This window comes from Centroberyx affinis, unplaced genomic scaffold (genome assembly GCF_046629955.1).
Source record: "Centroberyx affinis isolate AG114_WGS23_722 - 3 ecotype Tasmania unplaced genomic scaffold, CSIRO-AGI_Caff_v1 ptg002779l_1, whole genome shotgun sequence".
Classification (NCBI taxonomy): Eukaryota; Metazoa; Chordata; class Actinopteri; order Beryciformes; family Berycidae; genus Centroberyx; species Centroberyx affinis.
Genome location: NW_027280934.1, coordinates 76,854 through 96,118, shown reverse-complemented (window position 1 = coordinate 96,118; position 19,265 = coordinate 76,854). Strand labels below are relative to the sequence as shown.

Here is a 19,265-nt window from a genome sequence, read left to right as displayed (position 1 = left end):
AACAATTTCCATTTCGTTTTCCCCAAATCTAAAATAATGAATTGCAGTGTTGCCAGGTCTCATGCTCTCATTAGCCACATTGTGGTTGTGAAGCATTGCTAGACATCCATATTACAAATCCAATTTAAATATTTGTGCCATCATTTTCAATTTTTGCTGGTTGCCCACTGCCACCACATGCTCTGCCAAAAACCTTTTCCATTTTACACAATCTGCCAGAGATCAGTAGAAGGATTCAAATCATTTTTGAAAGGAGATTGCACATTTCAGTAGGATTCTGGGTGTGCAGAGTGGAGTAGATTGCAATTATTTTTGTCATTAACGAGCATTACAAAAATAAAGGGAAAATGGGTTTCATTCAGCAATATAATGAATACGCCTGTTTAAAAGGTAAACTATAGCCTTTTCTCCTACAAATTCATTCTGTATATATTCATACATTCAATATAGTATTAATTACATTGTGTCCTATTCCTCATCATGTCCATCACTGTGGACACTATGGTAACAGTGCCAGAAGAGAGCCAGTAAGTCCGTGTGCTTGAGGTTTACACTGTAAAAAGGTCTCGTATATAAATATGGAGGGAAAAAAATGGTGTAGGTAAAGTGTGAGGACAGTCTTGGGGAACTGCCCAGGCTGAGGGGCAGGATCTTGGGCTTCACAGACAGCACTAAATCTGTGGGAGCGTGGAAGTAGATGTCGAATAGCTGTTACTGTTTTCCTGAGAATGCTTCCAGATTGAACGCAGTATCCAGGAAACGCTGCAGCTCCAGGAGGTGAGTTTGCTTGTTCCCTGTAGCTGGAGCTGCTGCCGGCTCGCGACCGGCATACCTACACACACACACACACACACAAGTAAAGTTACTGCCTGAAATCCCTTTTTGAGGTGTCTTCCTATGCACCGTCAAGTCAAAACAAAGAGCTTACCAAACGGGGCGGGTGCGGTCGATGGTGGTCCGGATGCGAGGCTTGACGTAATCGTAGTAACCCTGGTTCTTGTGCTCCTCCTGACACCACACCAGATCAGCGTTGAGATAGCGGTCCGTCTCTATTTTCACCAGATCGAAGGGGAACGGCGAGAGCTGAGGAGAGGGAAAAACCAAATATTTTGAATTTTTAAAAAACTGCAATGCACATTAGGTTCTGATGTAACTATCAGGCCAACAACACCTTCAGGAGGCTCAACACTGAATTATGTCTAAATCTAATGAATTGTCTGTTATCACCTGTTCAATGCGAATGATAGCTACAGCGTCCTCCATGCCTCTGGTCTTGCGTTCTCGGGTCAGTTCGTAGTAGACCTTGCCGGTGCAGAAGATCACTCTCTTCACCTTCTCTGGGCTGGCACATGCAGGCCCGTCGTCTGGGATTATACGCTTGAAGTGTGTGCCTGGGAGGGACAAGAAACACACACATATGCATACTCTTACATCGCAACACTAGGAAATAACATAGAACCAGGCTACAGTATGCTATATCTCTCATCCTTAATCTCCTGCTATGTTTTTCTGCCTTTTTCCCCTCTTATTCACTGCTCACCTGACACCATGTCGTCAAAGCTGGACTTGGCCTCAGGGTGGCGCAACAGAGACTTGGGAGTGAATATTATCAGCTGGAGTGAAAGAGGAGAGAGAGACAGAGCACAGAGCAAAAAAAGGCGGTCAGCAATGTGAGCTACACGATGCGATGTAAGCCATACTGTATTATCTTTCCGTGAATGTGCGTTGAGTGTGTTGCGGCACATATGTGTGTCACTCACAGGCTTCCTGAAGGGCTGCTGTATCTGTCTGCGGAGCACGTGGAAGAAGTTCGCAGGGGTGGAGCAGTTGACGACGATCCAGTTACAGTCGTACAGCTGCTGCACTGCAAAGTCCTCGGACAGTTTCTACCAAAAAAGCGGTGTTGACAGTTAATGGTGTGTTAACAGCATACGCAGACACAGTGACACACACACACACTGTTTCTGAAACTCAAACTCACAGGGAAAACATCGGGGTCATCGTTGCACATCTGCAGAAACCTCTCTGGTCGGGCTGAGGAGTGCTCTGGACCCTGAGGGAGGGAGGATGAGTAGAAAACCATCAGAGCAATAAACAGAGTATGCCATGTCTTGTATAGGCTGCACATGTTAACTTGCCTGTCAATGTCAACAATTGACAAACTTGATTTTTTTTTTAACCTCGAGTGAGAAGAATTTAAACACGGACTGGACTGGTTCCATGTCCGGGAAACCTGCTCAAAATGTTCTGAAACTCTGAAACAGTTGATGTCTTACAGCATCACAAAACTTAAAGGGTCTATGTGTAATTTCTGGTCCAATGCTGGCCTCTATTGTTCAGTGTTGTCACTGCAACAACACTCTACCTTCCATACTCTCGGCATGGCAGGGCAGGTTGGACTGTTTCAGAATCAACAACAACAAACGTAACACTACTTCCATGGCACATAAATGGGCCGGTCTGTTAGAATGCGAGCTATTTGGAGGATTGTATACATGCCGAATTTACCAGAACACCCTATCGATTAGCAACAAGTCTCAAATTATATTTTAAGATGTGGCTGTTCCCTTTGTTTCACTCACTACCATTCGGGAACCTCTGCTGATATTTACAAGTCATATTATGCTTCAGTAAAGCAGAAATATTGCACATTTAACCTTAAACTCAGATTGTGTGAGAGAGAGAGAGAGAGAGAGAGAGAGAGAGAGAGAGAGAGAGAGAGAGAAGTACAGAGAGCAGCAGATAAAGCAGTTTAGTTCCTACCATTCCCTCCATGCCATGGGGAAGCAGCAGGACTATGCCATTCTGTCTGACCCACTTGGCCTGACCTGGGCTGATGAACTGGTCGATGATGCACTGGGCCGTGTTATGGAAGTCCCCAAACTGGGCCTCCCACAGGACCAGCGCATTGGGACTAGTCATGGCAAAGCCTAACTCGAAACCTGCACATAGAACAAGAAGAAACAGGTGCAAAATAGAGGGTGTTAAGTGATGGGTGACTAAATATACTTTATGTAAAGCTATACTGTAATATCTGTATGGTTCAAAAGTAGCATTTGAGCATTAGAGGAGAGGGTACAATTTGTGTGTGTGTGCTTTACTCACCCAGTACTCCATATTCAGAAAGAGAGCTGTTGCAGACAGTATAAGGAGCTTGGTCGGGGGCGATGTGGTTCATCGGGATGCAGATCCTCTTATCAACATTCTGGTCATGAAGAACATGGTGTCGGTGGCTATGAAGCCACGCGGAGAAAAGAGGAAAAAAAGGAAGAGGAAAGGGGTAAGAATGGATGAGATGACAGAACTACTTAGCAAAAGTGGATCTGCTATTCACAATGATGCATGTACCTGAAAGTGCCTCTCTCCACATCCTGTCCACTGAGGCGGACATGGATCCCTTCTTTGAGCAGAGAGCCGAAGGCCATGTACTCCCCAAGGGCCCAGTCGCACACTCGCTGGCTCACCATATTTGCACGGCCCTTAAGGATACGACTCAGGCCTAATAAATGTGCACAGGCAGAAACAAAAAGAGTACGTTAAGAGAGCATTCACGTACTGTACTGCTTGTGCTGCGAAGATATAAAAAGAGGGAGAGGAGAGGGAGAGGAGAGATGGTAGAGAATACCTCCATGTATAGTGAAGTCTTCCACAGGGACAGTGGAGGCAATGTTTCCAATATGGCTGAGGTCCTCTTCACTGATGCCGGTAGAAGGGCAGCTCATGCTCTTTGGCTGGCCGTCCAGTGTGAAAAAATCTGCACACACACACACACACACAAAGAAATACCCATGCATACATGCATAAAGAAATATCAATCGTGTGTCTACATGTACTCCGATAAACATTTCATCACATACACACACACACAAATACACATACATATACACAATGAACACAAAAAGCACTCACCAGGCCAGGGTGAGTCTAGCCAGTGCTTGATGTGAAGGATCTTCTCATCTTTGGAGCGAGCATAAGCCTCTTCACAGATTTTGTCGTACTCAGCTACCTCCTCCTGAAAGAGAGCAATGTGAGTTGAGGATGTAAAAAGAATAAAGTGGAAGAGAATATGGGTGCCAGTGGATGACTCACAGACATTTTTAAGTACATAAGCGTTGTTGCTGCTCTCACTTGTTCTATTAATTCAGGTTTTTTAAACTCAATCTCAATGAGGGCCACACTGAGAATGTAAAATGAAGTTGAGGGATGAAAAATGATTCATATATCTTTTAATTGAACAAAGCAAGCAAATGGTCTCTGGCCCTGTTAAATGTTCCATATAATGTTTAACTTTTTACATGTACTATATAGCTAAGTGATACATAGCCTGCCTCACAGGTCAAAAAGTGACACTTAAGTGTGTATATGTGGCATTTAGCCACAAAAATAACAAATCATTAAGTAAGATAATACATTTCTTGGCCAAGTTTCAACAGGTCCCATATAACTAACATATACGCTATTTCACAGTCCTAAATATGACAAAGTAATTGTTGCATATTACTTAGCCACAGGCCTGTACAGCTTGTTCTCTGACCTGTTTGCCCCCACCAGACACCTGACACCGTTTCTTTGATGTAAATGCATTAATCCTATAGGGATGCTGAGCTGTGGGCACTTTCAAAATGGACAGAAGATGTTTGTCAGGTGGAACCTGTTGGATGGTTTGTTCATCTCTATCATGGAGAACATGTGCTAAACAATTAGGTGCTTCCCAATGTACTCAGCACATGGTTGGCCTAAGGGCAGAGCGGTGGTGTTGTGTCTTGGATGAAAGGGCCAAACTTGCCTGTCCTACGGGATTCAAACTTGCCTTCATTGTACTGTAATTCATTGATTTCTATCTCGAATATACTGGAATGCTTTTCAACAACTGCAACTACATTTACAAAAATTTGAAAACTCAATATCTGAGTCTATCTCAAGGTCATCAAATATCATGCTTAAGTCTTGCTCCTACTACTGAAGTTTTCCTTTTGCATGTAGCTCTCCCACAAACAGTTCTGTCTGGACAGCTTTCATCGTATCATACTATTTGTGATCATCCATTTCTGTCCTTGCAGTTTAACATCCAGGGTGTTGACATGCTCTGTTACACCACACAGAAAAGCCAAGTCCCGTAACCACCTTTCATCTTCAAGCTCAGTAACAGTGAAGCAGTGAAGCAGTTTTCCTCAGCTTAAGCAGAATAATTTTACCTGGGTGTTGAATCACACATCTTCAAATTCAGAAAGGACACAAGGCAAATGAGACATAGGCGTTTGTTTACATTTGGTAAATAAATATTCAGTCTCTCATATTTCTTGAAATTGAAACCATGCCATTTTCAGCTACCTCGTTGGTTGAAAATACTTTACCTCAAACTCCTGTCTAGTGACGAGTCCCTCAGCAATGACTTTGTCAGCATACTTCTTCAGAACTCCTTTCTGCTTCTTGATCTGCTTGTACATCAGTGGCTGGGTGAACATAGGTTCATCCATCTCATTATGGCCATTACGCCTGTAGCACACCTGAGAGACAAAGTTTACACAACTTTTGTGAAAACACATTTCTCTTGTTGACACAAACTCATGACCAGTATATATCTTGAAGTACAAAGATCCTTCATACAGCTTTCACAAGCTCTTATTCCTTTTTCTACCTCTTCTCTATCGTCCACAAACATTCTAGGGTCACGACAATACTTATATCTATTGACCAGGCACTATGCCTCTGACCTTTGACCTCCTTTGTATTGGTCACCTGTAATGATCTAGGAATTGAAGCTTGTTCTACTGATGTAGTCATTATAAGTCGCTCTAGATAAGAGTGTCAGCTAAATTCACCCATTCGTTGTATAATGTCCATTTTAAACTCTTTGATTTAACTCAGGTCCTGATCTCTTATATTGCCACTGAATGAAAAAGCAGCTGATTACAGCCATCTAATGCAATGAATGTTTGTGAAACAAACAGTATAATTTACGTCCAATGACCAATTTGTAAAATGTCTTGACATCCCATGACTTCAACAGAGAATCAATGAATTACTTGATAATCCTGATATTTCATGATCAGGAGGAACCCTCTGCATAACGCACGTAGTTCTGAAAACACTCACAGTCAGTGTCTCCTACATACTTACCAGGTCTACCACCACATCTTTATGGAAGGTGTTCCTCCACTCCGCCGCTACCTTGCACACATACATCACAGCCTCTGGGTCGTCTGCGTTGACGTGGAAGATGGGAGCGTTGACCACCCGAGCTACATCTGTGGGGTAAGGAGACGAACGTGCCATCCGGGGGTCTGTGGTGAAGCCAATCTGTGTGGATGGGAGTTTGGGCAGAATAGGCAATGAAATGGAAACCTGGAGGTCAAACTATACCCACTATAAAAACAACAGCTTCATTTTATTTAGCCCAACTGATACTGGATTCAATATGGCCAATGTCTTAGCAATTTCCAAATTATAGCACTTGATATTGAAATTAAATAAAAACACAGATTAGCCAATTAAAGACCTAATGAACAAATAATGCAATGATGCAAATCCATATAATTTGCTAACTAATAAAAGCATATCATGTAATTAAATATGTGGCACAGCTTTTAGGCCTATTTGATCTATGCTATGTTTCTCTTCAGGCCTAGACTTTTCAGTTTCTCTTCAGGCCTAGAATGTGAGTGGCCAGATGAGAGCACCAACCTACAAAAACATACTAATATCAGAAACCTGGCAACCCAGTGGGCTGGTGCGAAAGAGAGGTCATTTAAATATTCTCCCCTTTAAATATTCTCGCGTACTTTTTGTCTTGGCTGAGCTGAGGGACATAGTTGCATGACTTATGTGCACCAACTCTGAAACTGGGCCTAAGTGTGTGCGTACCTGGTTGTTGACGACCACATGTATGGTGCCGTGGGTGGTGTAGGAGGGCAGGTCAGACAGGTGGAACGTCTCGTAGACAATACCCTGGCCTGCAAATGCAGCATCGCCATGGAGCAGAATAGACATCACCTGGGAAGTCATAGGTTATACGTATGTTATGAACACAAACACAAAAGCTTTGTCCACATACTTTTGTATACTTTCATATATCAACAAATGTACCCTCTTGCCCTCAGTGTCTCCACAGTAGAACTGCTCAGCCTTGGTCTTTCCCTGCACCACTGGGTCCACTGCTTCCAGGTGGGAGGGGTTAGCCATGAGTGACAGCGTGATGTTCCTATCAGTGACCCGGTTTATCCTTCTGTGGTACATGCCCAAGTGATACTTCACATCCCCAGAACCCTAAGAGCGGAAAATAAAGACACAGTTATTGACAAGTAAAGCTAACATATTCAGGGCTGAGCTAACGTGAACTGTTTAGCTTGGATTATCCATGACAAGTTTCATTAATTGTGCAGAAACCGCTTTGATCAAAACTTTCACTGGACTCTGTAATGAATGATCAAACCTCATCTGCAGCCTCCAGCTTAGAGTCAAATTGGCAAAAGATTTGCTCCAGCTCCTTGCGGATCACATTAGCGAGCACATTCAATCTGCCTCTGAGGAGACACAAGAGACAGAAAGACATCAGTGAGGAACATTCAGCCGTAACACTGTGCAGTAATCTGACAGGAGGGCAGAGTAATGAAAGGTATCAGTAGACTTATGCAGAGGATAATGAGTTCACAGTATTTCTGGGTGATATGCTTGCCCAGCAACATGAGGTAACGCTGCCATGTTGTGAGGTAAATGCATAGGGCGGTTTCATATGCACAGCACAGTGCAAAAACATGTCAATCATGTGTACCTGTGCGGCATTCCCATGATGACACTCTCCACTCCGCTCTCACTGGACTTGTCAATGATGGCCTTGAGGGCGGGGATTAGCGATTCGCAACCCTCCAGGCCGAAACGCTTCTCTGATGACCACTTCCTCTGGAGGAACTCCTCGAACCTGTAAACAGGGGGAAATCTTAGACAGGTGTGGGTGGTGCTGCTTCATACTGTGGCTCAGTCAAATCTCCCCTCAGAGACAGACCTCCCCCTCCAAATGCTCGGCATGCCTTCCAGCTAATTAGTGAGGTGTGTTTAGGAATGTCGAGAAAAAACGTCAGACCTGGTGGATCGGATCATTCTAGCCAACAGGGTCCTCTTCTCTTCCAGACTGAACTGCATAACCCCTGGTCTCTCGAACTTCTGTCTGATCCACTGGCATTGCTCCAAGTCATTAATGAACATAAACTCTACTCCAATATGCTGGCAGTACGCCATCTAGAAGAGACATGTGACATCTTAGGTGCAGTATGTCCTATTCAGCCTATAGGAATGTGGAGTTTGTACGCTATTAACCAAATGACTAGGCAAGTCTATTTTACCTCAAGGCGGCGTATAATCTCTCTGAGCGGCAAAGCGCTCTCGTTGCCGCCGATAAAGGTGGTGGTGGGGAGCCGAAACACCTTGTCCAAGTCGGATTCATCCAGTCCGTAGAAACCTGTTGTAACCACAGTGACACGGGGAGAAGCAGCCGAAGAAGTGGAGGTGGGCAAACCAGGTCGAGGCGGGGGCGGGGGTGGGCGTTGGGGGACAGAAAGTGGAACAGAAAAACAAGTGACCATAAGGTTGAGAGAGAGAATATAACCATTACCAAGAAAGGGCAGGTCAGATCTTAAGGTCAAACTGCCTTAAAGGGAAACTCCACTGAATTCAAGATTACCTGGAAACTGTGACCCGTGCTTTTATTTTGTCACGTGTTGACTATTATATGCAGATTATAGTTTCTCCAAAATGCCGCAGCAAGACTCCTGACATGAACAGAGACAGCATATTACCACCATTTAACTAATTGTATTGATAACTTTTAAGGAACATTTTGGACTAGCATCGAGGTCTATCTCTATCTCTATCTCTATCTCCATCTCTATCTTTTAACCCCTTATGGCTGTCATTCCACAGTCTAGGCTGAAGACGAAAGGTGATTTTTGCTTTCTCCATCACTCTGAGGCTCTGAGGTGATCTGGTCGACAAGATCAGGCAAGCCAACTTTGTGTCCTCCTTTAAAACACTTTTAAAAATGGCTTTCGGCTTGCTTTTACTTGAACTACAGTCTCCACTCTTCTATTCTGTGCATTTACTCTTATAATCTATATTGTATTGTTTTTCTTTATTATTTATTGTTCACGGTTTATTTTGTAAAGCATGTTGTAACTATTTAGTATTATTACAAGGTCACATATATGCTATTATGATGGTATGTGGTATGTGTCCAGTTCATATTTGTGAACATGGGCAACTCTCTCACAAAGCCAAAAATGTGAGAACTGAAAGCTGAACCTTTGACATCAAACCTGTAAAATCTGGAGCTGCTCCACAGAGAATGCATTGGAAAAGACGGTGAGGGAGACTTTGAGAGCCACACTGTCTGGAAACAAGGTGCATTTTCTTTTTCAGCACCATTATACACTAAAGAATAAAGTTCAGATGGAACTAAAAAACTCAAAAAAGTCAGTCAGTGAACAAGATTATTATCTCCTTCACTGTTTATGGACCAGCTCTAGATTTTTCATCTTGCCGACATCACAGGTTTCAGTCTTGGCATTCTAGTTTCTGGCATTGAAAGTTTATGTTGACAAATATTAACTGGACTATGCTAACACCAGAGCTATACCATATAGGAATTCCTAAATTGAGTGGATTTCCCCTTGTGGTAAACCCCACAGTATGCTAGACAACACAGTGAGAAACAGCTGATCTCCTTCTGAAGCAGTGCAAACAGCAGCTGAAAGCACACACACACTGAACTCAAACACACAGGATAGTTGGGTCACTTTGCTGGTTATGTGGTTAAATGTATACTCTGAGGAGGGGGAGCCTGAGGCATAGGAGAGCCTGTGTTTGTTCAAAACACAGGATGTCCTGATCTCACCGAACAGGGACAAGACAATATGGGACCTGCAGCCTTGGCAGGGGGAGTATGGGGTTGTATCTATATCTTGTGTTTGTACATTAATGTCACCTAAAGTGGTGCAGGGTGCTGTGCTAGGGACAGGGCTTTTAAATCAAAAATGCCAGAGTCAGCTCTTTGCGTTACATAAGAGATCTTTAGACTTTCCACCCCTCGCATAAACACACACACTTGTTTTGTTGTTGATGGTTCAAAGTAGAGGCAGAATCCGGCACAGTAATCAAGTAGTCCGCCTCCAATCTAATCAAGGTAACGTTTTAATGAACCGGGCCGAGATAAGCCTGGATAAGTCCTATCTGACCCCATTGACTCCTGGACAAAGGTTAGGAGGAGCCAACACACACACACACACACCTCCGGGGTGCACTATCCTGCAGGTTCATCCCTTCTTCTCTTTGTGTCATTGTGTCAGTGCCAACATTCTTCTCAAGAAAAAAAAAAGAGTACCAATACAGAGGACACTAAAGATAACCCTGCCATCACAAGTATTAGTTGACAGGCTAATGATACACCATGGGAAACTGATTTCAAACTTCACCACTGACACCACAGATTGACCCGCAGCCTACTCCCAAGCACTGTGCTTCTGTACATTCTGTACTGAGTGGCCCAGACAGAGCTATTCATATGAATGTACAGTACACTACTTGAAATAGGCCTTGGGTCAGTTCCCACTAAGAGAGTAAAGGGAGAAGAGGTATACAGTAGTTTATCACTAGGAGCAGAGGTGTGAGGGTCTTGTCCTACCTCCGGCAGCCAGATTACATAGACGCTCTTTATAATCAGAGAACTCTGGAGGCATGGAGAGACACAAACACACACAGGTTAAGCATCGTAGAGCTTCTCACATATTCTCTGAGGGCAATTCTGACTCCATACGGTATGCACCGACCTTTTGTTAGACCTCTCTGTGAACCTCAACACTGCCGGGACAAAGCAGAACTCGGTGAAACCTAACAATACCACTATTAACTGTGGAAACATCCTACAACACAACAGGTTGTGACAATCACCTGGCTTTGAACTCAGAGGCCCAACCTTTTCATTTGCCGCACAATGACAGTGTTCTCCACGCACAGAGAGTGCATAACACACCACTGCATACACCAAACACATGCACACAGACACACACACCTTCCTATTTGTTCTAAGCCTTGCACCATTATAACAAAACTGCGATGAGAACAGTGGGGCCTTCAGTGCATTTACTGTCTATGGCTAGTTAACACAGTGGAGGAAGAGGGGACTGAATAAGCAATGCACTACATATTTCCAGAACAGAACACTATGAATGAATGCTACAAACCTGGTCTGACTACACAGAGTTAACACAATAGGCCATAACCGTGAGCCTTATCTGAAAAAAATGTCCTGGACTATTTCCGCAAGTGCTTCATTTTTAAAGGGACAGTAGGCGGTGTGTTATCACATCAAATTGCAACAGAGATAAGTTGTTCTTATGTGGCACAAATAAATCACCTGCAGAATGCAATGTGCTTTCTGACAACACTTGGAAGTGTGCATCATGACTGTATCTCTCCATCTCCACATCTGCATCACTTAAGAAGCTAACAACCATAACGCATATCACCTTATCTTGTTTCGCCATATGTATGGATGAACAAAGAACAATGAGTTGTTATATGTACTGATAAGAACTATAGTATACACATAACACATAGTCAGTTAGAGAAAATACTGTGCAACACATGCCACAGCCCAAATAGTATAGAAAATGTTGAAAATTAGAGAGTGGCAAGCCGGAGTAGTTGGCAACCCGGAGCAGAAGATGAAGGTGATAAGATAAGGGTTGTTAAAGATGGAATGAGAGTATTTTGGATGGTTTATATCCAATCCCTCTCTTCTAGCCCTCCTGTCCCCTCCTTTCCTGCTCCTCCCCTCTCCTCACCCAGTTTATCGTGGGAAGTGATGAGATCTGAAGGCGTGGGCTCCAGGTCGGCAGCCATGATGCCCAGTGGGTCCAGCTGAGCCACGTGGTGACCCCGGATCTAGATTCCAAGGAGGGGCAAGGATGGGCCAGTTGGGAGTAAACAAGAAGTGGCGGGAGATGAATGGCGGAGGGGGAAAGCACTCAAGCATGTGGGGGATGAGTGGGTGTGTCAAATATGTAAGTAATAAAAATCAAGGAGCAAAAAATAAAACCAGCATACCAGAGTAGAGTGGAATAAACCAAAGAGGACAAGTGTATAAGGACAAAAAGGTGCCAAAAACAAAGAATGACAGGAAGGAGGAAGGACAGGGACAGAGAGAAAAAACATGAATGAACATGTAAGCAGGTTAATATTTCTCACCAACATTCTGGAAACCAATGGTACATGGGGCATCATCAAAGTCTACACAGCTGATGTCCAGGGGGTCCAACTTCGCTATGTGATGCCCTCGTACCTAGGGCACAGGGCAATACAGCTCAGTGTGTGTGGTTTTGTGTGCGTGTTTGTGTGTGTGTTTGTGTGTAGATGCTCAGTTCAGTCTTTCTCAACACATGTCTACAGATTGGTGTCTTGCTATATACACAAACAGGTCAAAAGAGCCTAAGTGATAGCGGAGGTGTCGCCTGAAAATCAATGTCATGTGATGTGCTCACACTGCAACCCCTCTGATATGACTTGTTTCTGATTGAGAGAGAGTGACAGAGAGAGAGAGAGAGTGAGAGAGAGAGAGGGAGAGAGAGAGACAGAGAGAGAGTTTTTATGACTGTAACAGCATGTGTGTAATGTACCTGGTATGCCCGTATGAGTGACTGTACTGCGAGATGATCCTCCACCAGCTTCTCCACATTGGGCTGAGCCCCCACCAGGGCCCGGGCATTGGCGAGTCCCTGAGCGGTCCCACCCAGGGGTGGAGGGCTCTGGTAGGCTGCACCCGGGGGAGCCCCGGCGTTAGCGTTACGGAAAAAAATGTCCCAGGACTGCCGGGGGAAAAGAGAGAGAGAGAGGACATGGGAGAGCAGAGAGGATGAAAGGAGGAGACAACTCAATGACATTTGGTTTTTCAAGTGGTATAATGTGTAATCCTTTTTGTTAACAAGCCATTTTAAGAAGGCGTTTTCCCACAAGGAGCAATAAGAACTGACACAGAAGCAGGGTTTGATTTAATAGACTAAATCCTGGGTTTGATTAACACACTGTATTTCACAACCATGGTAATAACGTTTATGTAAGCAAACACATGGTATCCTGCTTTTTTGGTCACCACACCCTTGTCAAAGCAACATTGGGTCACACCAGATCAACAACAAACACGCACGCATGAACGCAGTCACACACATGCCTTAGGGTTTGACCTTGCATCTACCTTTCTAACCAGAGAGAAAAGTAATTGGCTTATTGCCGTAAGAGGCTTTAAAGATCAATGCTGTTACAGTATAGAGGAAACACAAGCCCGTGGCCTACTTCACATCCGCCTCTGCAGAGGGATAGGGGCTTACAGGCAGTGTGTGACATAATGTAGGTTTGAGTAGGGCACTGTAAGACTGAAGGCTTGCAGCACAACAGCACACAGGACATTAACACCTGGCCGCACAATAATGCGGCTCATTACCAACAGACAACGGCTGGAGGGAGCCTGCTATTAGAGAGAGAAAAGAGATGGTCAGAGAGAAAGAGAGAGTGAGGGAGAGCGAGGTTCTCCAGCTCTCTACATATTTCCATAGTCCTCCCCTCATATTAACCTCCTGTGGGCGGAGTAGATTGTCTCTCAGTTCATTCAAAGCATCCCACACAGTTTACACTCCAATGTTAGTGGTAAAAATAATGGTTATTTAATGATGTGTGAGGCTGTGGAGGGATGTGGCTACGGACAGTCGGACCAAAATGTTGATGCAAGTGAAGTGAGGGACCTGCAAGATGGTGTGTTTATGAATATACTGTATATACTTCCAGTCAGAAGTAATGTATTAAAAATAATAACAATAACAATTAATATTATTATTAATAGAGTAAAACCCTAAGCTGGCCAGGTCAAAGATGGTGGCCCGCCATTGAAAACTAGTGAATTATGGTCTTGGGTATGAAATTGAAACATTAGATCATAAACTTCAGAAAATGATACATAAACACTGAATATATATTTATTATATCCAATTTAAAAAAAAAAGGCTAATTAGAAGATGAAGTAATTCAATCAACTGCCTCTATTCAGCAAGTTTGTGATTATGCCCAAGGGTGCCAGGTTAATCAGCTTAATGATCTAATAGTTTGATCAGCTTAATGACAATAAATCTGAGGTTGTTCTACTTAGCCCTCAAAAAAGAAAAGTTTTAAATTCTAGATAGTCTTGGCAACCTGGTATTTAATATCAGGCTTTCTAGTAATTTAGAAGTGTTTTGATTCTGGTCTAAATTATGAGACTGAATTCCAAATAGTTATTCAGTGTTGTTTCTACCATTTGAGAACTAGAACAAAATATTAATTTCTGACTTGGAGAAAGTTATTGATGCCTTTATTTTAGTTGTCCCAAATTTGGCTACGGGCATTAATGGCGTCAGTAATGCAAATCATGTCCTTACTGTAGCTTATTGTGGATGAATATCTGTTTAGTTCCCTTTACAGTAACTTTGTGCTATCAAATATTGTTATTATTACAGCAGTAATAGTAGTAGTAGCAGTAGTAGTAGTAGTAGTAGTAGTAGTAGTAGTAGTAGCAATAGTAATAGTAGTGATAGTAGCAGTAGTGGCAGTAGTAGTAGTCGTAGTAGTAGTGATAGTAGTAGTAGTAGTAATAGTAGTAGCAGTAGTAGTAGTAGTAACAGTAGTAGTAGTAGCAGCAGTAGTAGTAGCAGTAGTAGTAGTAGCAGCACTAGTAGTAGTTGTAGTAGTAGTAGCAGTAGTAGTAGTAGTTCAGTGCATATAAAACTAAGCAGCAAAAGAAGAATCAACCCTTTCAGTTAATCTCAACTGCTGCACAGTTAGCACCAAAAGAATCTGCCAAACATCTTAACATCATCTTTGAGCTCAACCTTTCCTTGGCCAATCATATCAAGGCAATATAAATATAATAAGAAGCATTTTTTCACCTTAGAAATACTAAATAACCAGAAAACATGGTCACAGTCTTAGCTTTTCTTCATGATTTGCTTAAAAAACTATATTTCTCTTAAGGGAAGCTCAACTGTAGTTCAGCTTCTTCCAGTGTGAAGTAAGAGACAGCTTGTGAAACTCGAATTTCAAAGTAGCTTCCTCAACGCTGACCTAACACCTACAATACCAGCCATTCCTTTCCCTCTGTTCCCTGCCCTGCAGCCTGTCATTTACTTTTCGCTCTGCTGCTTTTCTGCTGCTCAGGGGCTCTTCTATCCACACACACTCACACACACACATGCACACACACACAGTATTGATTGTGCCTATTTGTGTAACCCTTACCCTACTGATTTTTGAACAGGCATCGACTACTGTTGAGAACTCGTCTTTACAAGCCGTCATGAAGAAGGAGACGGACCAGTCAGGACACAATGAAACACATTCAGTGCAACAACACAGCCATGTGAGGGTCAGGATTGGGTGGACTGTGGGATAGCACTGCAGGTATGTGTGTTTGTGTGGCCTGAGGGCAAACTGAAGCAGAGTGTCTCACATTGGCTCTCAAAACATAAATCAAGCAAATATCACATACACACATACACACACACACACAATTACCTTGTGCACATTCCTGGGGTTCTCCAGCCATGCATAGTACATCTCCTCCACATAGTTAGAGCTGGTCCCGTTCAGAAAGGGCTCAGCGGCCACAGATGCATTCAGGCGTCTCATGGGCTGAAACGTCCTTAGGGCCCCGTCAACCGCCATGGGTCGGGGCTGTGAGAGGCTCTTGGCAGTCTGTGCGGCCGTGATAGGCCGTAGCCTCGCAACCGTAGTCCTTAATCGGTGCATGGCTGCAGGTCAGCTCCTCTTCCTCTCCACTCCGGGAAGAAGAAGGCAGCAGTAATGTCCCGGGACAAGGAGACCCTGCGGGCTCCTCAACAGCTGCTGCTCCTCTTGCTCCTCCTGTCTGCCTGGTCCGGTGAAGCCTGCTCCTCCACCTCTGCTCCTCCTCACCGGCCTCCTGACACTAAGTCTGTACAAATGTAAACACAAAGACAATCAGACACACTCTGCTCCATCAGTGCGATTAAATGCGTACAAATCTTAATGCTGAACTGTTCAGTGCAGTAACTTTATCTTAGTGCCCAAGCTGGCCAGATCAGATGATAAACCTGAGTACAGTTCTGTAGGCTACATCCTAAATATAGACCACCACTGGAGACTGTGGCTCTTGGAAAGGTCTCATAACCATAAAATTTGGGTACGCAATGTTACCCCCACACCCCCACATACTGTATGTGCCCAGCAAAAGCACATACAAATAGGGTAAATGTGACTGTGAATGGCAAAACTATACAAAGTGCTGTTTTGCCTGCAGAAGTGACGCGCGTGAGTCATGTAGCGCTCCGACAGTGAATTCAAATCTCTCTCTCTCTTCTCTCCATGCTAAACAGTAATAGCTAGCCAAAAGTAGGCTAACACCAGGATTATATAGCTCGGTTAAGCACGTTACCTTTCCCGCAGACTTGTTGGCGCTTGGCGAGCTTTTTCAACCGCTTCTGCTGTAGTTGTCGAGGACAAAAACGCACCCTGTCCTGTCCCGAGCAGGATGGTCTGGCGGCGCATAGGTGGTGCCGGTTGATCTGTGGACTGCCGGGCACTGTCTAATCACCCTGGTGCTGATCTGCGTCACGCCGGCCGTGACGTCAGCACGCAAACCTCAATTTCAGCCGGCTGTGCTGTTGGCTGTTGCATCAGAAACATGTGTATGCTGTAGTAATGATTAACTCAGTGGAACAGTTTGATTGATTGTTTGTTCATTATATTATTGCTGATAACATAACACTGGTATTTATTGATTGATGTTTAATTACTTCTCGTCCTCATGTTGATAATGTTTCCTCTGCCTTTTTGCTTTGACAACTTACACTAGGCTTCTGTTCTATCATACCAGTAAAACATATTGAATTAAATTGAATTGAATTGAACTGAATTGAATTGAATTGAATTGAATTGAATTGAATTGAATTGAATTGAATTGAATTGAATTGAATTGAATTGAATTGAACTGACTTGAACTGACTTGAACTGAACTTTCTGATGACTTTCTGGTCATTCCTAAATCTAGAATTAAATACAGTTCAGTTCTATTCAGCTCTAAATGAATGTTTTCATGACAAAATACAGTACAGAGATGTGAATCACATTGCTTATCATTTACTGCCATTCTCTTATCTGTCTGTCTGAACATTCCTCCTTGAGTCTCTTTGGGTAAAGTACTGGCTGTGATCTGAGTATAGTTGTGGTTTTATATGGTGCATTTATATGTTTTGGTATAATAGCATAATTCATGAAACTACTAGCTAGGACAGAGCTGTAAATATCTAGTCAACCTTTGTCCTGGCATTGATTATGTAAAGACCAAGACTTACACAGAGTTTATGGACTTCCCATGTAGACTTGTTGACATCACTAGAGTCAAGTCCTTTACTAGGCATTGGGATCTCCACATAAAACAACATAAAAGACTGAGACCCAAAGACTGAGTTTAATTTCCATCTGGTGACCCTCAAAACTATCTTTTGCACAGTGGGAGGTAGAAAAATGTCCTTACTGCAACCTACAATTTCATTTTTTTTTATCAGCAGCTGGATATGAATTGTTGCTCTCTTGACTGAAATGGTATTTTGGTAATACTGTTTTATGGCACAGTTCTTGGTGATTCTCTACCCACTGGTTGGGTTGTGGCTGCAGAGTCAGGTTAAACTTTGTCCCTAGTTAAGAGATAGAGGCAGATGGGTATATAAATGAAATGACATGTGTGCTGTCACTCAAACACAGAAGCACATGCACACGTTTACACACACACACACACACACAAACACACACACACTTTGTTCTTTGGCCACAGGTACAGATAAGAGATAGGAGCGCTCGGGTGCTCTCTGCATTGTAAGTTTATTGGTTCACACACTGATAACATCTGATCACATTTCATTATTCATAGGACTGGGAATGCACACTGGAGGAATCATCATCATCATCATCATCATAATAATAATTAAAAAAAAAAGAAAACAGAAAAAAGAAATGTTTTACATAACTTTCACATTACCGTTGTTCAATCATCATTCCTCTCCTATTCATTCAGCTGAACTGAGAAAGAGAATCATGAGGCTCAGCTAAAGCACTTAAGGTGGAGGTTACCAGTAGCCTTGGATTTGTTTTCCTAAACTCTACACAACTGCCACATAATTATCGGACCATGGGGACATTGACTCCAAGTGACCAGGTTGATAATCCCACTACTCTAAGGATACTATTCGGGTTTATTATGCCGTATAGGAGCAACAGAGTGGCAATGGTAAGAAAAATATACCACACTCAACCTGCATAGTGTCTGTCTGATAAAAATACACTCACTCTTATGCCATACCAAGTCATTCACACTATTGCATGATTTTATCCTGTCGGTGTTGTGAGTAGCAGTGATCAGTTAGAACTCACTGATGTATGTGAAGGCCTGGAAAGACAATTCCTCTCTCAGTCCCAAGACAGTCTGCGTTAGTTTGTTGTTATCTTTCTCCCAGCCTCTGTCTTCTTGCTCTCTGCTTATCAGACCCCGGGGGGCCCACCCTTCCCCATCACCGGCTGTACTGTGCGCACACTGTGTCAATAATGTTCATATCTGCTCCTGTGGAAGTCAGCGCTGGAGAGTTTTTTGTGTGGGACTCAAATATAAGCAGCATAATATCAGCAGCTGTTCTGGTTCTACTCGGACTGTCCACACACTCTTTATGATCTGCCTTGGTTGTGTGTTGTGAGATGCTGGCACCCTCTTGAGGAGAGTTTGGTGTATTCCACAGGTGGCACAATTACGCCACCTTTTTAAATCCCTAGCCCCTTTGAATCTCTTCTTTGTAAAAAGTTGCATTTTGAAAGGTTGCAGATAATCCAACCTGAGAGCCGCCCTTGAGTTGTATTATTTTCATCGCTCAGATAAGGTTTTATTCTTATTACTAAGTTATGAGTTCTAGGATCTTCTGCTTTGCCTTTGATACTGTTAAGAGTCACTTCATGTCTGACCAGGATCCAAGCCCAATGCTCTTAAAAAGTCACGCTACAACCTTCATCCTCACCCATATCCTCATATCTTACATTATCATCTTAACAAAAAAATAGTTTATGCACTTACAAAGCTCAGAAAATAGACAGCAGTTTATAATTCACCAGCAGTCAGTCAAAAAAAAAGAGAGAAACCAACAAAACACACAGTAACACCCAACTCACCAACG

General features: G+C 43.2%; 1 protein-coding gene across 2 annotated transcripts; it reads right to left on the bottom strand.

Annotated features, from left to right (window-relative positions):
- Positions 1 to 615: 615 nt before the first annotated feature.
- On the bottom strand, positions 616 to 16,598 carry ogdhb (oxoglutarate dehydrogenase b). Of its 2 annotated transcripts, XM_071535878.1 has the most exons (24): positions 16,484 to 16,598; positions 15,586 to 16,003; positions 12,666 to 12,854; positions 11,835 to 11,934; positions 10,673 to 10,717; positions 8,340 to 8,455; positions 8,081 to 8,235; positions 7,772 to 7,918; positions 7,433 to 7,523; positions 7,087 to 7,266; positions 6,865 to 6,993; positions 6,121 to 6,300; positions 5,355 to 5,507; positions 3,910 to 4,012; positions 3,626 to 3,754; positions 3,349 to 3,499; positions 3,106 to 3,233; positions 2,764 to 2,942; positions 1,982 to 2,053; positions 1,761 to 1,886; positions 1,541 to 1,613; positions 1,228 to 1,391; positions 929 to 1,083; positions 616 to 832 (listed from the first exon to the last, which is right to left on the bottom strand). In XM_071535878.1, the coding sequence occupies exons 2-24, from the start codon at positions 15,817 to 15,819 to the stop codon at positions 712 to 714; spliced, it is 3,120 nt and encodes a 1,039-aa protein (XP_071391979.1). In that variant the 5' UTR covers positions 15,820 to 16,003; positions 16,484 to 16,598; the 3' UTR covers positions 616 to 711. The 2 variants fall into 2 exon arrangements, with proteins under 2 accessions (XP_071391979.1, XP_071391978.1); XM_071535877.1 differs by lacking the exons at positions 10,673 to 10,717; positions 11,835 to 11,934 and adding an exon at positions 12,238 to 12,331.
- Between the last annotated feature and the right edge of the window lie 2,667 nt (positions 16,599 to 19,265).